Genomic DNA, 18,733 nt, shown 5'->3' on the forward strand with positions numbered 1-18,733 from the left:
ACGCTCTAAGACGTAGATAGCAGTCGCATCGAGAGATTGATAATCGATATAGAGTGGTTAACACTTAAGTAAAGATTTTTATTTGATTTTGGTTTATACTACGTTCTCTATATAATTTGATCGTGGGGGTTGTAACATCTCGGTGTGATATACTTCAAACTCGTGGTTTGCCCCGTTTGTCATTTGTTAGTAATAAAGAAAATATCCCATTTATTTTATTTAATACAAAGATATCACTTATTAATACGATAATTCATAGACACGTCGGCAGCATTTGGAAGTAGTGTTCCGAATACGGTATTTTACTATTTTGTATGTTTTATAAATTAAAACTACACAATGCCTGTTATCGAATAGAGAAACCATTATTAAGCTACCTTTACAAATAACAACGTTTAGGGGCTGTTTCACCATCCATTGATAAGTGTTAACTGGCGGTTAGGTGTGATGCCGTCTCTATTTTTTTGTTCAATATTTAATCAATGGATGTGAAACAGCCCCTAAAGGTTTCAAATTCAAGATAAGACAGAGAAAGACATACTGGCATGTGACGTTACTTGCTGCATAGAGAAAAGCGTTTAAGAAAGAGACAAAATTTAAAAAAAAATCATTATATTCAATTTTCAACCGATTTAAGTTTTCTCTTCGCTAGACACTGTTTATCTATATTTTCATAATAATATATAAGACACGGCAAATTCAGGAGTTGTCAAATACCGTATATTTTCACGATGGAAACAGATTGTTCACCACATCTATATTTTCACTTGTTTGGTAATAATTTGGTATACATAATGTAAGCTGGATGAGAATGCAAGTAGTCAACAAAAAACTTTGTTTTAAAAATTGAATTATTAGCAGATTTTTTTTTCTTTTTCAGGTTACTCCTTCACGGTCCCGGCGCAAGTACCGACGAAATTCAAATTCGGACAGTAATCATGTTAAATATAGTTTAGGAATGTCTATCGCGTTGTCGGATCGCGCGGCACAGAACGTATCGCCTAAACCGCTGGATAATGTGAAATAATACGGCTGCAGATAACGTAATCTTTTATTTATTGATTAAGGCTTTAGTTTGCGAACGTTATACATCTATTAGTAACCAACTACAGATCTGTTCACTCAAGAAGCCGCTCTGTCGCGTTTTAGGAAGATATCTGTACTAACTAAATGAGCCCATAGCAAGCGAGACTAACGTGAAACGGCCCTCTCGAAACTAGCCATGTACCGATAATTCGCTTGTCAAGAATTCCTCATTATAGGTGTATACATAACAGCGATGTTCCTGTGTCAAGAAAGAACGGCCCTCTGACGTTTTATTCGACGATTTTGATACTTCTGAAGCTAGAGCCCATACCTAACTTTCGGTGTCAGCAATAATAGTTATTTGTGTCACAAGGGAGCAAAATTATGTATTTACGGCGAGGGCGTACATTGAATCCAGAATGTAGCGAAGGATTCTAAAGTAGAATCCGCCCAAGATGAAAATAATTTTGCTCCCGAGTCGCTCATACAACTTTTCACACCGAGCATTAAGATACTTGAAAAAAAAAATTCTAAATATAATTAAAGAACAACCAGCATAGAAAATGGCATGGCTTTACAGTTATCAACTTCAAAAAATGGCATTTGCAATAAAACACTTAGAAAAGCCTTGAACAGAAAAGTTGCATTTTGCTCCCTCTCGACAGGGAGGAAAAGTTACTTTTCTGAAGGAGAGGTGTGAAAAATATGTTTCTGTCGGACACAGATGCTCTCGGTACCGTGAGATACGCACAAAAAATAGGTATTGGGGCTCGCTAGCTGACGCGGTTTGCACGGAGCGGGTGGTCGTCTATTGAGCAAGAGCATTAATTAATTTACTGCGAAGCTGGTATTTGAATGAACAGATTTGTACTCCGCGATATATACAGTCGAGGGCATAAATATCTACATAGCCACAGCGTCAAATATAACACATCTACCTTGTGGTTAGTGGAGTAAAGGTGTATAGATATTTTTGATTTGACGTCTTGGAAACGTACTAATTATTATATTTATGCCTCAATACGGTACTATACTGTATAGGCACTTGCAAGGTAAGTTATTTTAGCTAACACGCAATCAAATTTGCATTGCGGTAAGTACTGTATGCCGTCACCATTTTAAAAAATAAAATCTCAAAATACTTAGTATTGTAAAGTGAACTTTCTGCTACAAGATTTGTTGTCTACGTATTGTTTTGAGATACGAGCTATTGTTATGCTCCTTAGGTTTTTTTCTGTGCGCATAATCCGACCCGCGTATAGAGTTGATCATTTATGTATTTCTCATTATTTATTGTTTTATTAGGTGCCACGACGCAGAGAGGGCGGTATTTTATCTTTCACGTAGGCACACTTGCATAGCACTTTAGGAGGTTCCTTCTGGCCTTTCCCCCTTGTGGGGAGGGAGGTGGGAACGCGCTGTCCAAACAATAAAATCTTGACCCAATGCCTGTGACTAGATTCCTGACTCATGGCCAGAGATCGGAATATTTACGGCAAAATATAAGACTGTCGCATATTTCGTAGTGCTTGAATTTTTGTTTTACCGATGTCGATAGGTAGTTTATTAGTTAGTCGATACGAAACGTAAATTATAAGACAACCTTCCGTATGGTCGTCGTAGTTTTGTATAATTTAAAAGCGTGTGTAATTTCTTTTTGGCGTACATTTTTCCACTGTTGAACATCGCCATTTGCATATGTGAAAATTGAAACACTATAAAATTCGCGATAGTCTTTTATTTTGCCGCAAAAATTCCAATTTCTCTCAAAACACACGAGTAGTTAATATGTACAGTTTATAACGTATAATTTGAGTGGTGCTTAAAGACAAATTTGACGAGTAATGGTAGGGTTACAACACAGACCTTATATCGAGATAGACCTTAAGAGACCTCGTGTAAAAAGTTTGATCCGGTTGAATCGGTTCCGCGCGCGTTTGAATGGGCACCGTGTGGTCTTGATTTCCCATCACTAAGGGGCTGTTTCACCATCCATCGATTAGTCTTAACTGACGGTTGAATGTGATGCCGTTTTGCTATTCGAATAAAACAAATAGAGACGGCATCACATTTAACCGTCAGTTAAGACTAATCAATAGATAGTGAAACAGCCCCCTAATCTCGCTCGTGACGTCATCGTAGGTACGAAAAATTCGACACGCTAGGTTCTCATAATTTGAAGCGCTCTTTTCGTCTATCTCGATGTAAGGTCTGTGGATTACAAAGAGTATTAGCTAGAACAGTGGCTACTACGAAAATCAAAAATCGAAGTTCGTGTCGTACCGTCCCTCTCACTCTCGTTTTGAATAACATAAGCGTCAGCGGGCCGGCAAGACACGAAGTTAGAATTTTGCACTCCGTAGTAAAGGGCCAGGGGTGGCATACCGGTGCATCTGTTGGTCCAGTCGAAAATAACACGTAAGTATAGAACAACAGCGAAGTAGGTCGTTTGAAATATTGGTTTTACAATTGGGATTGTCTAAAGAGATACTTACGCGTTTTTTTTTTCCTACAGAAAAGTCAATTACTTATTAGAAACCTGTTTCGTTGTTTTAAATTATTTTTTTAATTAATTATCGCAACTATTTTGGTTGGTGGCGTCATAGTTTGATCTAGTTCTGCCACAACAATGCTTCTTTCATAAATTTGGTCTGTATGATCTTGAGCACCAGCATTATTTAATTCTTTATCTGTGGTGACGTGGTAAACTGTCAAGAATGACAATACTACGTACAACTTGGACCGTGTACGTCATGGTTTATAAAAGTGAAATGAAGCGCATTATTTATGTAATGGCCTAATAAATTAATTACATTACATGAAAATTAAATGACCTACAGACAACTATTTAAAATGAATTTATCTCGAAATGGTTTTCGATTTACTATACATTGTAAAAAAAAATACATTCCTAATTGGTAGATCGCACAGAGTCCAGCCACAGATTAGTAGATTTTAAATATTTTAAGATTGGACACTCATGAGTTAGGATACAAAGCAAGCCATCAACCTTTTTAAGTTTGTGCCACCAATGTGTTATGTACAGTCGAGTTCATTAACACGTGAGCAAAAATTTGATGAAAAATATCTGGACACGCTTCTACGCCGTTAACAATAGAGTCGTGTTCAGATATATTTGATCAAATGTTTGCTCATAAGTTTATGAACTCGACTGTACGAGGGTGTAGGTAGTGAAAAATCATGAAAATCCAAAACAGTTATGTTGACAATTATACGATATTCTTCAATCTTCCTCGTACGCTGGCAATATTGACTAATCGTGTGTAGTCGCCCCCTCGCTGCGATATATTGTGAAGTTATAGAGTTAACAATCGCCACTATCATGTTACAAGCCTAAGGCGCGTGCGTGAGACCAGTTCCTCGATAAAAAAAAGAATTTAAGCTTAGCTTAACCTGCGAGTTACAATGCGACGCTGTGGACGAAGGAAATTCAATTCGAGCTCAAGTTCATTACGACTTTATTTTTGCAGATTTAAACTGGGCTTTAGCACTGCGCTAGTATATGAAAAATTAAGCCTTAGTTTTCTTATTGCTTGTGCTATTGGTGCCTTCATAAAAAATAGCTAGTGTCTAGGACAACCGGAAGTACATTAGGTTTTTCGGTTATGCCAGTTTGTACGAAATGACTTTTTTTAATGATTATCTTTTGATCGCCGTGATGCCGATCGAAGTTTGTTTTTTTCGCTGCTCCAAGGCGTATACCCGGAGTATTTGATATTAATATCAGCTTGATGCATCCATGCGTTCCTGGGCACAAGGATCTTGACAGACAGAGTGATGCTATAAGAGTTCTAAATAGGTACACTTTAAGTTCTTTCATCTTCTGCGAAGGGACGCTGTGTTTTCATTTTAATACGTTATGATATCGGGAACTGCTGTCTTACAAACGGGTGCGGTTAATGGACGCCCGAGTAATATAACCTTAATTGCACGACCTTATAATTCGTGAACTGTATCAGGCGTACGTTATTATCCTACATTCTGGCCGGCAATTACCGGGCGTGTATTAACCGCACCCTTACGAGCCGCAAAACAGAACGAGGCTACCATAAAACATCACATAGTTATAATGCCTTTTTTAAGTACTATAAACAGTTACATCAAATTTATATAGATAGTTATTATAAATCGTAGGTCCTATAGATAGCAGCACGTTTGTACTAAGCTAATGCGACAATGGAATTTGGGGCGTTTTATTCATGGTTTCTATCAGCTGGTATGAGATGAACTGGATAAATTAAAAATAGAACGAATTGTTAAACAATCAGAGGACATACTCTATAGGCTCAAAAGCTACGTGCTGGTCGCTTGTTGTTTTTTTTTATTATTTAGCAAATGCAAAAAAAGGCTGTAAAAGTTACAAGTAAGTTTTTTGTTTGATAATGACATTCTTTAATGGGTCAATCAACTTTTTTACCGACACTAATCTGTCCGCGACATTTTTGAAAAAAATTGCAGATTTTTGTAAGTAAACATGTTTTTTCTGTAATTTAATAGATGGTGTACATGAATACATGCCATCCTACGTAAGTTCAACCTATTAAAACGTGAAATATTGTTGGAAGTACGATTTTTTGGTAACGCAGGAGACGCCCAGTGTCGCTAAAATAGTTGATTGACTCTTAATACCACGGTAGTTTGTTATTCTACTTATTCGACTCTCCTCGGACCTCTAATACATTTACCGATCCCGCTAACGTTTTGACTGAAGTAAACATTATAGATTAATTATCTACGCGATCTATCGATCGATCGAATAATGGACTCTGAATTAAGAACTTCGAATTTTTGATTGTTCAAAGGATCCAGGTAGTAATTATTTTATGCCGATTTTAGATAATATATTTTGCTACGTGTTGATGGCGCAATTTTTATTCTTACCCTCAGATGAAGAATTGCTGAATTCTCCTGAATAAATCTGTGTTCTAGATTAACATCTTTGTCTATACTCGGATTAAATAATTACGACCTAGTACTGAGAGGATCGCCGCACGTGATTGGCCAGAGCTACGCCGCAAAAGCCGCTGATTGGCTTACGTGTGTGCGGCTGAGCGGCGTGTCCTATCCAATCGCGTGCGGCTGTGCTCTGTCACTAGATCGTTCACTTGTTTAGTATATGTAGATGTCTATCGCTTGGTATATTTTTAACGATTGCCGAGACATTAAGTGCCACAAGTTTGTGCGTTCACTTGTCCTTTCGTAATCAGGTAATCAGCGAGTGCGAAAGGGACGGATGTCTAGTCTGCGATAAATGCTATCGTGGTAACGCCTGCGCCTCTTCGTTTTTAAAGTAGCGCAACGAAGGCGTGGGCGATTGACCGTGATTCGGCTGTCACAGCTCCACTCAGTTTAAAAAAAATACACTAATACTTCGGCCAGTCTCATTCATCTGTGCGCCAGTCTAATTACCGCATTACATTTTTTTCCTGCATAAATGACATGATAATTAAAGTAATTGCACAGATTTAGAAAAATAATGGTGGCCATTCTCACCTCTGCATTCAAGTCTAATTACCGTGTCACTGTTGCGGTGGGAAAGCGGCACGGTAATTAGACTAGTGCGCAGATGAATAGGAATGTCCGATTTTATTTGAATTTGCTGATGTACTTCGATATAACATTTCAACTTTACCATCATTTTTTATATTAAATGTTATTAAAGATTCTGTTTCGTGGTAATTTTCTTTAGAGTATGTTGTGGACATGACATGATGCTCTATAGCTCAATGATAATTAAACGTTTTTTATTATTATGAAGTGAACGAAACTGAAAATATATGTTTTACATACATAGCCTAAACACCGGATGGATGTGAAAGACATTGTAAAAAAGCGTTCCTAGTTTGTTCTACGAGACGTACTTGTTAGTGGATACTTTATCCCCTTGTACACTTTATGTTGACTGGTTCACATTAAAACTTGTTTATATGAATTTGAATTTATTTAAACCTCGATGGTGTTTAAAACTTTGTACTATTAGAGTGGCCTAACAATATATTTTTTGTGCTGTCCTCTTCAAATTGGCGTTTCGTTATTTGTTTTTTTCTTTGTCCCTGAGACTTCACGATATTTACTATAAATGTTTTGTTATTTTTATAATGCTACGTGGTTTATAAAGAGTATTGTTTCACTCTTATTTCTTTTGCATTTGTAGATGTTAATAAAATTTAGTTTGTGTAAGAGTCGGGGGTGTGAGCTGCTTTGTGTTGATTTAATATTAAATTAGCGGTAAAATGTGAATAAATGTACGTTAATGTACCTTGATGTTCTGCTGTTGGAGAGTTAGAACTAATCAAGACACTTCTATCTGGGCGGTTTTCTTTATAATGCATTTTAAAATTATGTTGCGAATTCTTCATGTAATGGAAAGGTCGGCTTCCGTTGAAGGAACCCCGGTATTTGTAGTCACACGAACGTGTTTAGCCACTGGCCACCTTTTTAACACGTTCCCTATCCGGGTGCCCCCAATGATGCCACTTTGACCCCACTTCGTATATGAAATTTTACGAAATTCAAATAACCATTTTAGATATACTATACATTCTTAAGTAGATATTCCAGTTTCATAAAATTTCTAATATGGGGTTGAGTCGGAGACCGCCGTCGGCTTCTTAATGAGTCCATGATTTCATTTTGGAGTCGCTGTTTCAAATCCTCTCATATCAGTCATTCAAACAAATGTAGAACTTTATATGATCTTGAAATAAACTGTGTCGAAAGGTATAACTCAGCAGTAGGTAAGAGATACAATATTCACATTCATTCATAAGTCTGTCTTCGATCTGGATGCACTGTCGGACTTTCATATTGACATAACATTGCGTTGCGAAATCGCATATTCTTCAATTTGTATTCGTATTGAATTATATTTATTTAATTTTATAAATCAAATTTAAATTGTAATAAACCGCCTAGCACTTCGATTCGTAGTTCAACGGGCTATAAATAATTTCGAGTACTGCCTTTTCGCAACTTAACGTTTGGCAACCTGTTTCATTTCGCAACTTTTCATTTCGCAAACTCTAAAACTGTAAATATTTCAGGATTTATTTTAGGGCCATCGTGCAGAACCCTTTAGGTTAGGTTAGGTTAGTTTTATAAAAATCCTGAATTATTTACAGTTTCAGAAATATTAAACAGTTGGGAAATGAAAAGTTGCGAAATGAAACAGGTTGCCGCCAAACATTATTCGCCGAAACATTAGTAAACCAAATAATTTTTTAGACAAACGGTGCACTTTATTTGAATATTTTTGTATTATAAAAGGCAGCTTATACTCTCGCGGGGATGTATCTGACCGTCGGAACAAAATCATATATTAGCTAGGTTCTAATTGCACCAAGGGCCTAGGCTAGGAGGTGAACTGAATTATTTAGATGGAGCCTTTATTTTTGGTCTGGTAAGGAGGGTTCTGTGACGGGCCTGTGGGCGCTAGGACCGTGAAGTCCGTTTGACAACTTTGACAGTGTCTCCTTGGCCAAATAACTAAATGAGCCAATCGCAAACAAGACGTCGGGATTCGATTTGTAGCATTCGAACATGGCGGATGTAGACAATATCTAATTTTGCTATTTCTGTTTCTTTGGCTAGTTGAAGTATGATTTTGATAGTGTTTTATGCGGCGATTAACCTTAACAGTGAACAGTGAACATTTTTTAATGTGCAAGTTGTCTCCACGTGGTTTCTGGAATTTCACTATCAAGTTGCAAAAACTACAATCACCGTACAACGTCCCTCTCAAAGAGAGTTTACTTTGACACTGGCGAAATTGTCCTATTAATTAGGATAGAAAAGCCATATTTTAAAAGAGAAGAAGAAACAAGACGTCAAAAAACCTCGCTACTAGCGCCATCTAGCGATATTTTACCTGTCAAGAATCCCTTATTAGGATTGCGTTAATAACTCGTAGAAAAGCAAATGGTGTTTACCCCTGCTGATTGACTCTTGTTATCCCGACTGCCCGAAGGAGGGTTATTTACGGTGCCATCGGCAGCATTTTATAAGGTATAACAAAATTAATCTGAAATCTTTCAACTGTTCCTTGGTTAGGTGGCTAGTAATTTTTTTTTAATTGTTTTTAATTGGGGTTGATGAATGTTTGGGTACTTTTGGTTGATATTCAAAATATGACGTAGCGTTTGAAGGGTTGGTCATTCTGACTTTCCTTGCCACTAGATGACATTTTCCAGATTGATTTCGTTATAGTTACTTACCCTTTTATATCGCTCACTATTTCGGTTGCACAGTTCTTTTGACAGAACTATTTTGCCCTCATACATAATCATAAGGCAATTGGCAGTATCAAGTTTTTAGACATATCGAGTAAACAGAGAAAGTTTGTAAATTGATTTCGCGTCGCCTTAAGGAGGTTTTATTGGTCTTAGGGGTTTTTGATCATGTTGTAGACAAGATACAGCCAATTTGCTTAGTTCATCTGATAGATAATGTTTCAGGCTAAGTGATGGTATAAATAGCTCAAAAGCGTTTTTTAGGGTTCCGGAGCCAAAATGGCAAAAACAGTCATGTCCTGTCTGTCTGTCTGTCTGTCCGTCCGCGGCTTTGCTCAGGGACTATCAATGCTAGAAAGCTGTAATTTTGCACGGATATATAAGTAAACTATGCCGAAAATGGTACAATTTAAAATGAAAAAAAAAATTAGGGTAGGTACCTCCCATAGACGTAAAGTGGGGGTGTTTTTTTTTTCTCATCCAACCCTATTGTGTGGTATCGTTGGATAGGTCTTTTAAAACCATGGGGTTTTCTAAGACGTTTTTTCGATTCAGTGATTTGTTTGCTAAATATTCAACTTTGAAGTGCATATTTTCATTAAAATCGAGCGTCCCCCCCCCCTCTAAAATCTAAACCGGTGGGTGGAAAAGTTTGAAAAAATTCAGGATGTTAGTAAGTATATCAAACTTTCAAGGAAAACTATAACGGTTAAGTTTGCTTGAAGAGTTATTAGTAGTTTATGAGTATAAAATATACCTACCTAAGCTTGGAAGATTCCGTATAAAATACGAAATCCTTAGAAAAATATATATTACTTAATTATTTCGTAATGGCTACGGAACCCTATTTTGGGCGTGTCCGACACGCTCTTGGCCGGTTTTTTTTTAAACTGCCTAGCCTTATGAGGGCAGTATTGGGATTTATACACCGACGCAGAGCTTAAAAAATTTGCGAAAGCTTGTCTTCAGAAAAGCGTGCCTGTTAATAATTTTACTGCTTGTTGATGACGGTCGGAGCGTTGAAGGCTTAATTCAGGTAGTCAATTGACGCGTTGGCATCGCCTCTGTATTGAAATATACCATTAATTATGGACCATTATTCGAGCGTTTATTCCTTACGATTTTCGTGGGCACATTATGACATGTTACAGTTTCCATGATATCTAGTTGCAATACAGGACGTCTAAAAAATTATCGGACATGTCCAATTCTACAGCCGTCATAAAAAAAAAGTGACCACGGAAATGAGGCGGTTGTAACGCTCGAAGAATGGCCCTGGTGCGATTGAAAGCGTATCAATAAAATATTTTTTATCTGTAAAGATATATTCATCATCAAAATGTAAGAGTTAAGTATCCCTCTTATGTCAGTTTTTTTTTAACTTTCTAACCCGGCGTTAATGGGGTTGTAATGATTTAATCTCGGTGTATTCCATTACCTCCGCTATCTTGAATAATCACTTGAGGGTCACTCACGTAGTAGTCAAGTCAAGCCTGACATGTTTCAAACCAATCCGTGGTTCTTGGTCAAGGTCATTTCGAAGTGGAAGCCACGTGAATCGTGTTTTTGAATCTTGAATATTTTTCTAAGTTGTTGACCAAGTTTTAATGAACACCCTTGGCATGGTGTTGCATTAGAAATTTTCATTCGAGGTGATGTGTATTGGATCTTCTACGCACTACACACTTTGAACACTCGCTAAATGTACTGAATAATGTGTTAATCTCTATCAAATACCACCTTTCACAGTTGAGCTTACCCAACCCAGCATATATCTGAAGTATCCCAGGCTCATTTATATCTGCTAATTAATGTACAGTCAGGGTCATATAGTACGTAGCAGTCAAGATCACCAAATACTTGGAAACATCCAAATTGTCATTAACATTGACCCAATCAAAGCGATCAAATTGCTCAGGACATCCATCATGTACAAATAAATCGGAGCACGTACATCACCACTGGTAGCGTAGCAGCCATAATATCCAAAAGTATGGGACACACTAGAAAACTGAGCTTTATTTAAAAGATTTAAGGTTTAATCTCGAGTTGAGTGCGAAATAAATTAACACGTCATAAGATTCGACTTTTTGTTTTTGACAATCATCGAAAAGAGGAGTATCAACTTGTCAGTGATGGTTTTGTCTCTTTTATTTGGAGCCTGACGGCTTTTTTTACATGTTTATTTACATTGTCAGAAGTTCGGATAAACGGATTTCCTTTTAAATATGGCTTGAATGGCCAGTATAATTACAGTATAAAAGAGTTTTTATTTAATTAAAAAGGTAATAACATGTGCATTTTGCACCAAGAGAATGAAAATGGAACACCGTTCACATTGTATTAAAGATGACTAGCTAACTAGATCATTGGACCTTATACGGTGTGTAATAAAGTCAATTTTCCTGTGGTGTCCCATACTTTTGGATACTTTGGCTACGGTACTAATGCCTAACAATTTGACCGCATTGACTGAGTCACTGGTAATGACTATTTTGTATGTTTCCAAGTATTTGGTGATCTTGACTGCTACGTACTATATGACGCTGACTGTACCGTATGGTTAGTTTTTTTGTAGATTTTTAACGCCAATGGTGATACAGATAAAAAAATTAGCACCGCTTTGAAAATAAATAAAAAACTTAGGAAAGAGTAGAAGCATAATAATTAATGTAATGTTACTCCTAATAGAAGAAAATTAAACTAATATTTTACAAAATGACGCGTGGTATAGCCACACTTTGCATAAAATGAAAACGAAGGTTCACTTATACGGAATGGGTTTATTCTATGTAAGTGAGCCCTTAGCCAGTTTTTTTTATTTTCGTTCTTACTTCTTGTGTAGTTTTTGAAAAAGGAATTAAAGTGAAAAAAACGCTGTGGCTCCTTCACCACTTGCAAGAGAACTCGTCTCATTTTTTTTAAAGTACTGGCTGGCTAATGCACGAAGAGCTTTAAAAAGAAAAAACGTACTGGCTAAGGAATTATTGCGAATAATCCTCCAGAAAACTTAGAAATAGTTCATTGCAAGACTAAAAACCCAAGTCCTGGCTTAAAATTAAAAAAAAAAACTACAGGATAGAGGCGATGCCGGGGCGCTGAGTAGCAGACTTGAGCAACCTAGCCAGTAAGGTGCACTACAAGACTTGGTAAATATGGGCGATGCTCTATATTTTTGTGATGACGTAAAAGTTAAATTCACATGTTTTTTAATAAGCGATCACTGCGCTCTGGTCTTACACTCCGTAGTTACAAATTCGAACTTATGTCGTGCCGTCCCTCTCACGCTAGTAGTATTTAACAGGAGAGTGAAAGGGACGGTACGATAGAGCTTTGAACTAGGGAGTGTAGGAAGTAGACCCCCTGTTGTTGTTATCAAAAGTTGTTTGTGCTGAGATTGAGGTTCGAATCTGGGGGCTTATTTTTAAAATCACATCAGTCGAAAAAACCGTCCCTAAGTAGTGAAAAATGGTAAAGATGATACACGAGATTAGTCTAAAATTACAGTTCACGTATTGGATCTAGTTTTATAGCAAATAACGGTTTTTACTTTAGAGTTAGATTTTAAAAATGGGTCCCTTGGGCGCAGTGGGCGCGTCGTATCAATTGTAAATAAATGTAACCCAAAACGAAATAAACATGATTATAAGGTGTTTCACTTCATGTAAATAAATGTGATTCAAATGATGTTTGTTTTATTTTTTAACCACCGACGCAAAAGATGGGTGTTAAGTTTGACCGCTATGTGTGTCAGTGTCTGTTGTAATAATTTTTGTCTGGGTGAAGTTGTAGTAATCTTACTATCCTATATCGAAAATTTTCGAGAACTCCCATGGGAGGTAATTTAATCAATTGGTTTAGGTAAAGGCTTAATTAAAACTCCTTTTTTTATTAGTCCTTTATTTTATTTATCACATTAATAAACTCAATACTTACAGAAAAAGTTTAGAAATCAGCAAAGGACAACTACAAAAAATATATTTAAAGACTTCTCACGCGTATTTTTTAGAGTAAATAAATACATAACATGATAAATGTTACAAACAGTCAACTATATATAAACTATATAAATTGAGTAAACTCTTATCAAAAAACAGGAAAATTGGTAGTCTTAGTTTGAAAAACCCTTTTATTAGAGCCAACACTGTCCAACTCTATAAGATAAGAGGTGGATCCTATTTACTACTAATATTATAAATTTTAGTTTTTGAGTGAGTGAGTATTGTTACTCCTTCACGCTGAAACGGCTGCACGGATTTGGATGAAATTTGGTATGTAGATAGCTGGACATTTGGAATAAAACATAGGCTACTTTTTATTCTGATATTCCCGGAATAGGGATAAAATCTTGAAACAACAACCGAAATTTGACATGATTGTTTTTAATGAAGTCATTGTAAACCATGATTTAGTTTTCGGGAATTCCCATGGGTATTTTTAAAAAAACCCAAATTTTCAGTTCACTGCTGGATCTAATGATTTACGTGTACAAAACCGCAGGTAAACACTAGTAAGAGATATATTTGACCGGACGGCCGAATGGTTTGAGAACCTGACCACAAAGCTTGGGGTCCCAGGTTTGATTCCCGGCTAGGGCCGATATTTGTATGAATAATACAAATGTTTGTTGAATGTTTGTGACTCAGGTTTTGGATGTTTAATATTATATTGAGTCTGCCAGATGTGACCACGAGTAGGTGGACGACTTGTTCGATTATCTGCCAGTTTTCGGTAGGATAACTACCAGATACTATCTGCAATGAGAATACAGATTAGTATGTATTTATCTACAATAAGTATGTTTACCCTTGGCCTATTATCCATCCTAGTTTCAAATCCAAGGCAATGCCGTTAACCGTTGAGGAGTTCCGTCCTGCGGAGACGATCCTGGCCGCGATATTCAAGACCGAATTGTACGCCAAAGCCGTGGCGGCCTAGTGGTTTGAGCTATCGTCTCTCAAGCAGAGGATCGTGGTTCAAACCCCGGCTCGCACCTCTGAGTTTTTCGAAATTCATTTGCGGATTACATTTGAAACTTACCACGAGCTTTGCGGTGAAGGAAAACATCGTGAGGAAACCTGCACAAACCTGCGAAGCAATTTAATGGTGGGTGTGAACTTCCCAATCCGCACTGGGCCCGCGTGGGAACTATGGTCCAAGCCCTCTTGTTCTGAGAGGAGGCCTGTGCCCAGCAGTGGGACGTATATAGGCTGGGATGCTGATGATGATGAATTCTACGCGGTCGGAGGCACGGGTCATTATCAGCCAGAACACGTCCACTGCTGAACAAAGGCCTTAGAACACCACAATGAACGACAACTCGCCACTTGCGTCCACCGTTTACCGGCAACTCTCACGATGTCGTCAGTCCACCTAGTGGGAGGCCTGCCAGCGCTTCGTCTTCCGGTTCGCGGTCGCCACTCGAGACCTTTTGGGCCGCGGTTAACGGCTATAACGGCTTTTTCACTTCTCATGCTCGTAAAGTTCGTGTTTATGCTGGACTTAGGCGACATAAAATGACTTTTTATGCTCTAGTGCATAATAAAAACTTTGTCTAAGACCAAGGTGGTAATCAGGTGTCAACAGCCACAAACAAAAAAGTTTCGACATATTTTTTTAATTATTTTTAATTTATATAAGAAAAAAAATCTATCAAAAAATATAAAGCCAATTTTTTGGCTCTTATAGGAAATAAACGGGTATGTTGCCTGAAATAAACGGTGTATTATTATTAACAATTTTTTAATCATATTATGCTACCAAAATTCCTGTCTACTTACAACTAATCTTGCTTGTGCCCATCACCATCTAAAATATAGAATACTCCACTCCAATCTAACAATTAATAAATTCGCAAATAGTAGTTCTCAAATTAACTGACCAAGTCCAATTTATAAAATCGGTAATATCAAGTGAATCATAAGGTGGCATGTACAGTTCAGTTCATATTCATAAACTGGTGAGCAAACATTTGATCAAAAATATGTCAACACAACTCTGTTAAGAGTGTAGAAGCGTTGGTTGCGCCGTATTGTCGTGTGCAAGGAGGTGGACAAGCCTAGGCAACGCTGGCCGGAAACCTCTGATGCCATGCGGTATTCTTTCATTGTCATCTTGTCGTCTGTCTGTCATATAAACAAATCATTCCGCTTTACACGCATAATTAAGAAGTTATCCTCAATAATCTACTAGGATTGAGTGATACTAAAGACAACGACGTGCACTGCCTTCAAAATCATCATCGCAAACCCGTGGCCAGTCAGAAGGTCGGCGGCGGACTTGGGTAAGTCCACCTTCCTTCGCCAATTTGGCACGGGCCGCACCAAGCGTGTTCAGATATTTTTGAACCAATTTTCAGAACTTTACAAACTTGACTGTACTATTTCATAGAAGTCATAGTGACATTGCATTGCTAGACAAGGGAACACTGTGAGAACGTTCTATGGTGGGTCAGGAAGCAAATTGTTTGACTGTACAGTCACCAACACAAATATCTGAAACATCAGGGTGCATAAATATCTGATACAACTCTATTTCTAGAGCCGTTAGGACATGTCAGATATTTTGGCACGCTCCACTGTGGCAGATCTTTAATGCAGGTTGTGTTGAATACAGAAAATTTAACTAAACATCCACAGATACTATTTTTGTAAATCTTAGATTACTATAATAAACGTGCAAATACACCAGACAAAAACAGTAACTTTATTATTTAGGCATTTTAGGACCTTGAGATTTATCCAATACTTTGTTAAAAAGTAAAATACTTGTATGTATAAAAATACATTTGTATATAATGCAATGCAAATATTTTAAGTGCTAGCTTTGTTCAAGTTAGGAAAAACTGTTAGTCTCATGGACATTTTAAAATTGAGGTATCTAGCTCTTATTCTCACTGTAAAAATACCTACATTCTTGTCTCAACTATCTCTGTTATTCCAATTTTACAGATAAAAATAAAACTGGAGAAGACAGCCTTAAATTTTGCTCCTTATAAAACCATATGAGGGCTTAACTAGTATTCCATTACTTGAAATTGAGAAAAAGTTGTTTTGATATATTCCCCTTCCTCTCCTAATTTTTAAATTGCTATTCTCTTGAGATAATCATAGCGACAGCGCCTCTCATCTTGTAGCTGTTCAATTTTAGTCATAGTGTTACACTCTCTGCAAACTCCGCAGAATACGCTTGTGACAATGTGTAACGGACTGCGGTAATACAGGGTTGGGTCTTTCAGAGATTTGTTCTTTTTGGTGGCACCTGACATGGAGAAACAGCTCCAGAATTGCTAGAAGGACCATACAAATAGCCGGGCATAAAGCTGCGGATGGTATAAGCAAAAGCCTAGGGCTAAAGACATTGGAGCCATCAATGATGTTCGCTTTTAAATTTTGAAACTTTTTTGTCTCACTCATGTAGCCTTTTGGGAAAGAGATGGTCTTTGAAGTTGTAGCGCGCGGAGCCGACTGCATCGCCAGAGAAGACACCGGCGTCGGCTCCCCTGTCTCGTCGTTTACGAAGTATGTAATAACTTCTCCGGTCTCATCGTCACAGCAGAACCGCTTTATATTCGACATGGTTGCTAAAACTGCAAAAAAACACGATCATGTCAAACACGTAGTTGTATGGGACAAAATATTGCGTTTCTAAACGCCGACTGTTCCGCAAAGGCAAAATGACGGGTTATTTCCTGTGTCTATTCACTCACCAACAATTTAAAAAGATAATTACGCGTGATAGTGCATCTCTGCCTCAAAAAAACAGGTAATCCTGATTTAATAACAAGTTATACTGAATACACTGAAGTTTCAAATTAAGCAGTCTAACAGTATTAACGACTTTGGGGTTGTATTTTATAGATAATTTGTTGCATATTTTTAATAAACACAAGTTACCCAACAAATGTCTATCTATTATTCAATTCAACAAAATTAAATAAATACCTAAATTCGTTACAGACAGTCAGTCCAAATCCAACCAAAACGTACGTCAGTCAAAATCACAGATTACTAATGTAGCTAGCTGTCAAAATCAAGTAAGAAGTAGCGAAATTACCACAGAAGAGACAACAATGAAATTTCACTTCAAGTCATCAACATAAATAATGATACGATTTTACAAACACAAATTAAACTTTGAAGTCTCATATATCATATTACGTTTTCTAGAATTTTTTTACCGTACAACGGCAAAACCTACTACTACACATGGCAAAATTGTCCTCCAATGGACAGCACCATACTTTTCTAAAAAACAACACCAACAACTTTAAAGTGAAAGAATTTCTATATAATGATGATAATTAAATTGATATATGTTTCTCAGTATCTTGATTGGAATTTAAATTTCTACATCTGCATGATGTAGAGCCGCTTTGGCCGCTTTTTAAAATTAAGGCTAGCTGTTCATTATCCTTCACAGATCTAAAAATTATGTCAATCTTCGGCTATTCTACGCGTGTCTACGCTTAAAAAAAAGACTATGTGAACCAAAACTCCTTTACCTATTGCCTTAAGGATTAACAAAAAAAAATGACGAAATTCATGATGAATGAATAGTTCTTGCTAGCTGTGACTGTGAGTGAAGTATCACATCACGGTAATGTCACGTTTATTTTTTGTAATTTTCCACATATGAACTGTTAGCCTTTTAATTGTATATGAAAACGAAGCTAAAGTTGGTGTTGACTTAAATATTTTTGATATTGCGCCGATAATTTTAGTAATTGCGAAGTACAAGTCAATTTCGCATGTGTCGTAAGTGCAAGCGGTTGGTAACAAAAATTGTGTACACACGATATTCTGCATTCGCCTATGGATTAAACAACTCGGTCCCTTCAAAACGTCGTTGTTTTATCATAGGCATCTTAACGTGGGTATGTTTGATATATTTTGGTTCCATTCACGAATGTCTTAAATAACTTGTTCGAAAATAAACATTCGAAGATAAAATGTTGGCTTGACTTAAATTACCGTCATTACATATATGCTTCTAATTTGCGAATTTTATAATTACTGTGTAATTTCAATACTGTGGAAATCAGTGGTTAATTAAATACAGGTGCAGAATTTGTGACAAAGCATATTACATTTCAAATAAAGTACCACTATGTGAACCTCATACTTAATTCTATGGCATATAATACACAATATTCTAATACATAAACCCAGCAGACATAACAACTCTTGTGTGCTGTAACACACGCATTCACATCCCACAGCTTTCTAGGTGTTTAAAAAACAGTATTTTAAACACCCTCTGACTAAACTAACACAATTTTCAGACATGAAATTTGGTATGTTAATGTAAGGTCCTGTGTAATGATAAATCCTAACCTAACTGATGTTATAAATCGACACTGCAAGGAATATCATTGTTACTCATAATAGAATAGAATATCATTTTTTTGCTCTTATCCTTGTTCAACTCCTTTGCGTTTATAAGTTAGAGCACGGAAG

The 18,733-nt window shown here is 36.9% G+C and overlaps 1 protein-coding gene and 1 pseudogene across 1 annotated transcript in view; one reads left to right on the forward strand and one right to left on the reverse strand.

Moving 5' to 3' along the window:
- msk (importin-7 msk) overlaps nt 1–12,962 on the forward strand; it is a 40,005-nt gene extending 27,043 nt beyond the window's left edge. The window contains exon 14 of the mRNA XM_074100441.1: nt 881–12,962. Coding sequence (XP_073956542.1) covers nt 881–936 — 56 coding nt within the window. The 3' untranslated portion in view covers nt 937–12,962. The remainder of the gene's footprint in view (nt 1–880) is intronic.
- Nucleotides 12,963–14,195: 1,233 nt separating this feature from the next.
- LOC141437198 (uncharacterized) lies at nt 14,196–17,298 on the reverse strand (annotated as a pseudogene).
- Nucleotides 17,299–18,733: the final 1,435 nt, after the last annotated feature.

The sequence above is a fragment of the Choristoneura fumiferana genome, chromosome Z (genome assembly GCF_025370935.1).
Source record: "Choristoneura fumiferana chromosome Z, NRCan_CFum_1, whole genome shotgun sequence".
NCBI classification, from domain to species: Eukaryota; Metazoa; Arthropoda; class Insecta; order Lepidoptera; family Tortricidae; genus Choristoneura; species Choristoneura fumiferana.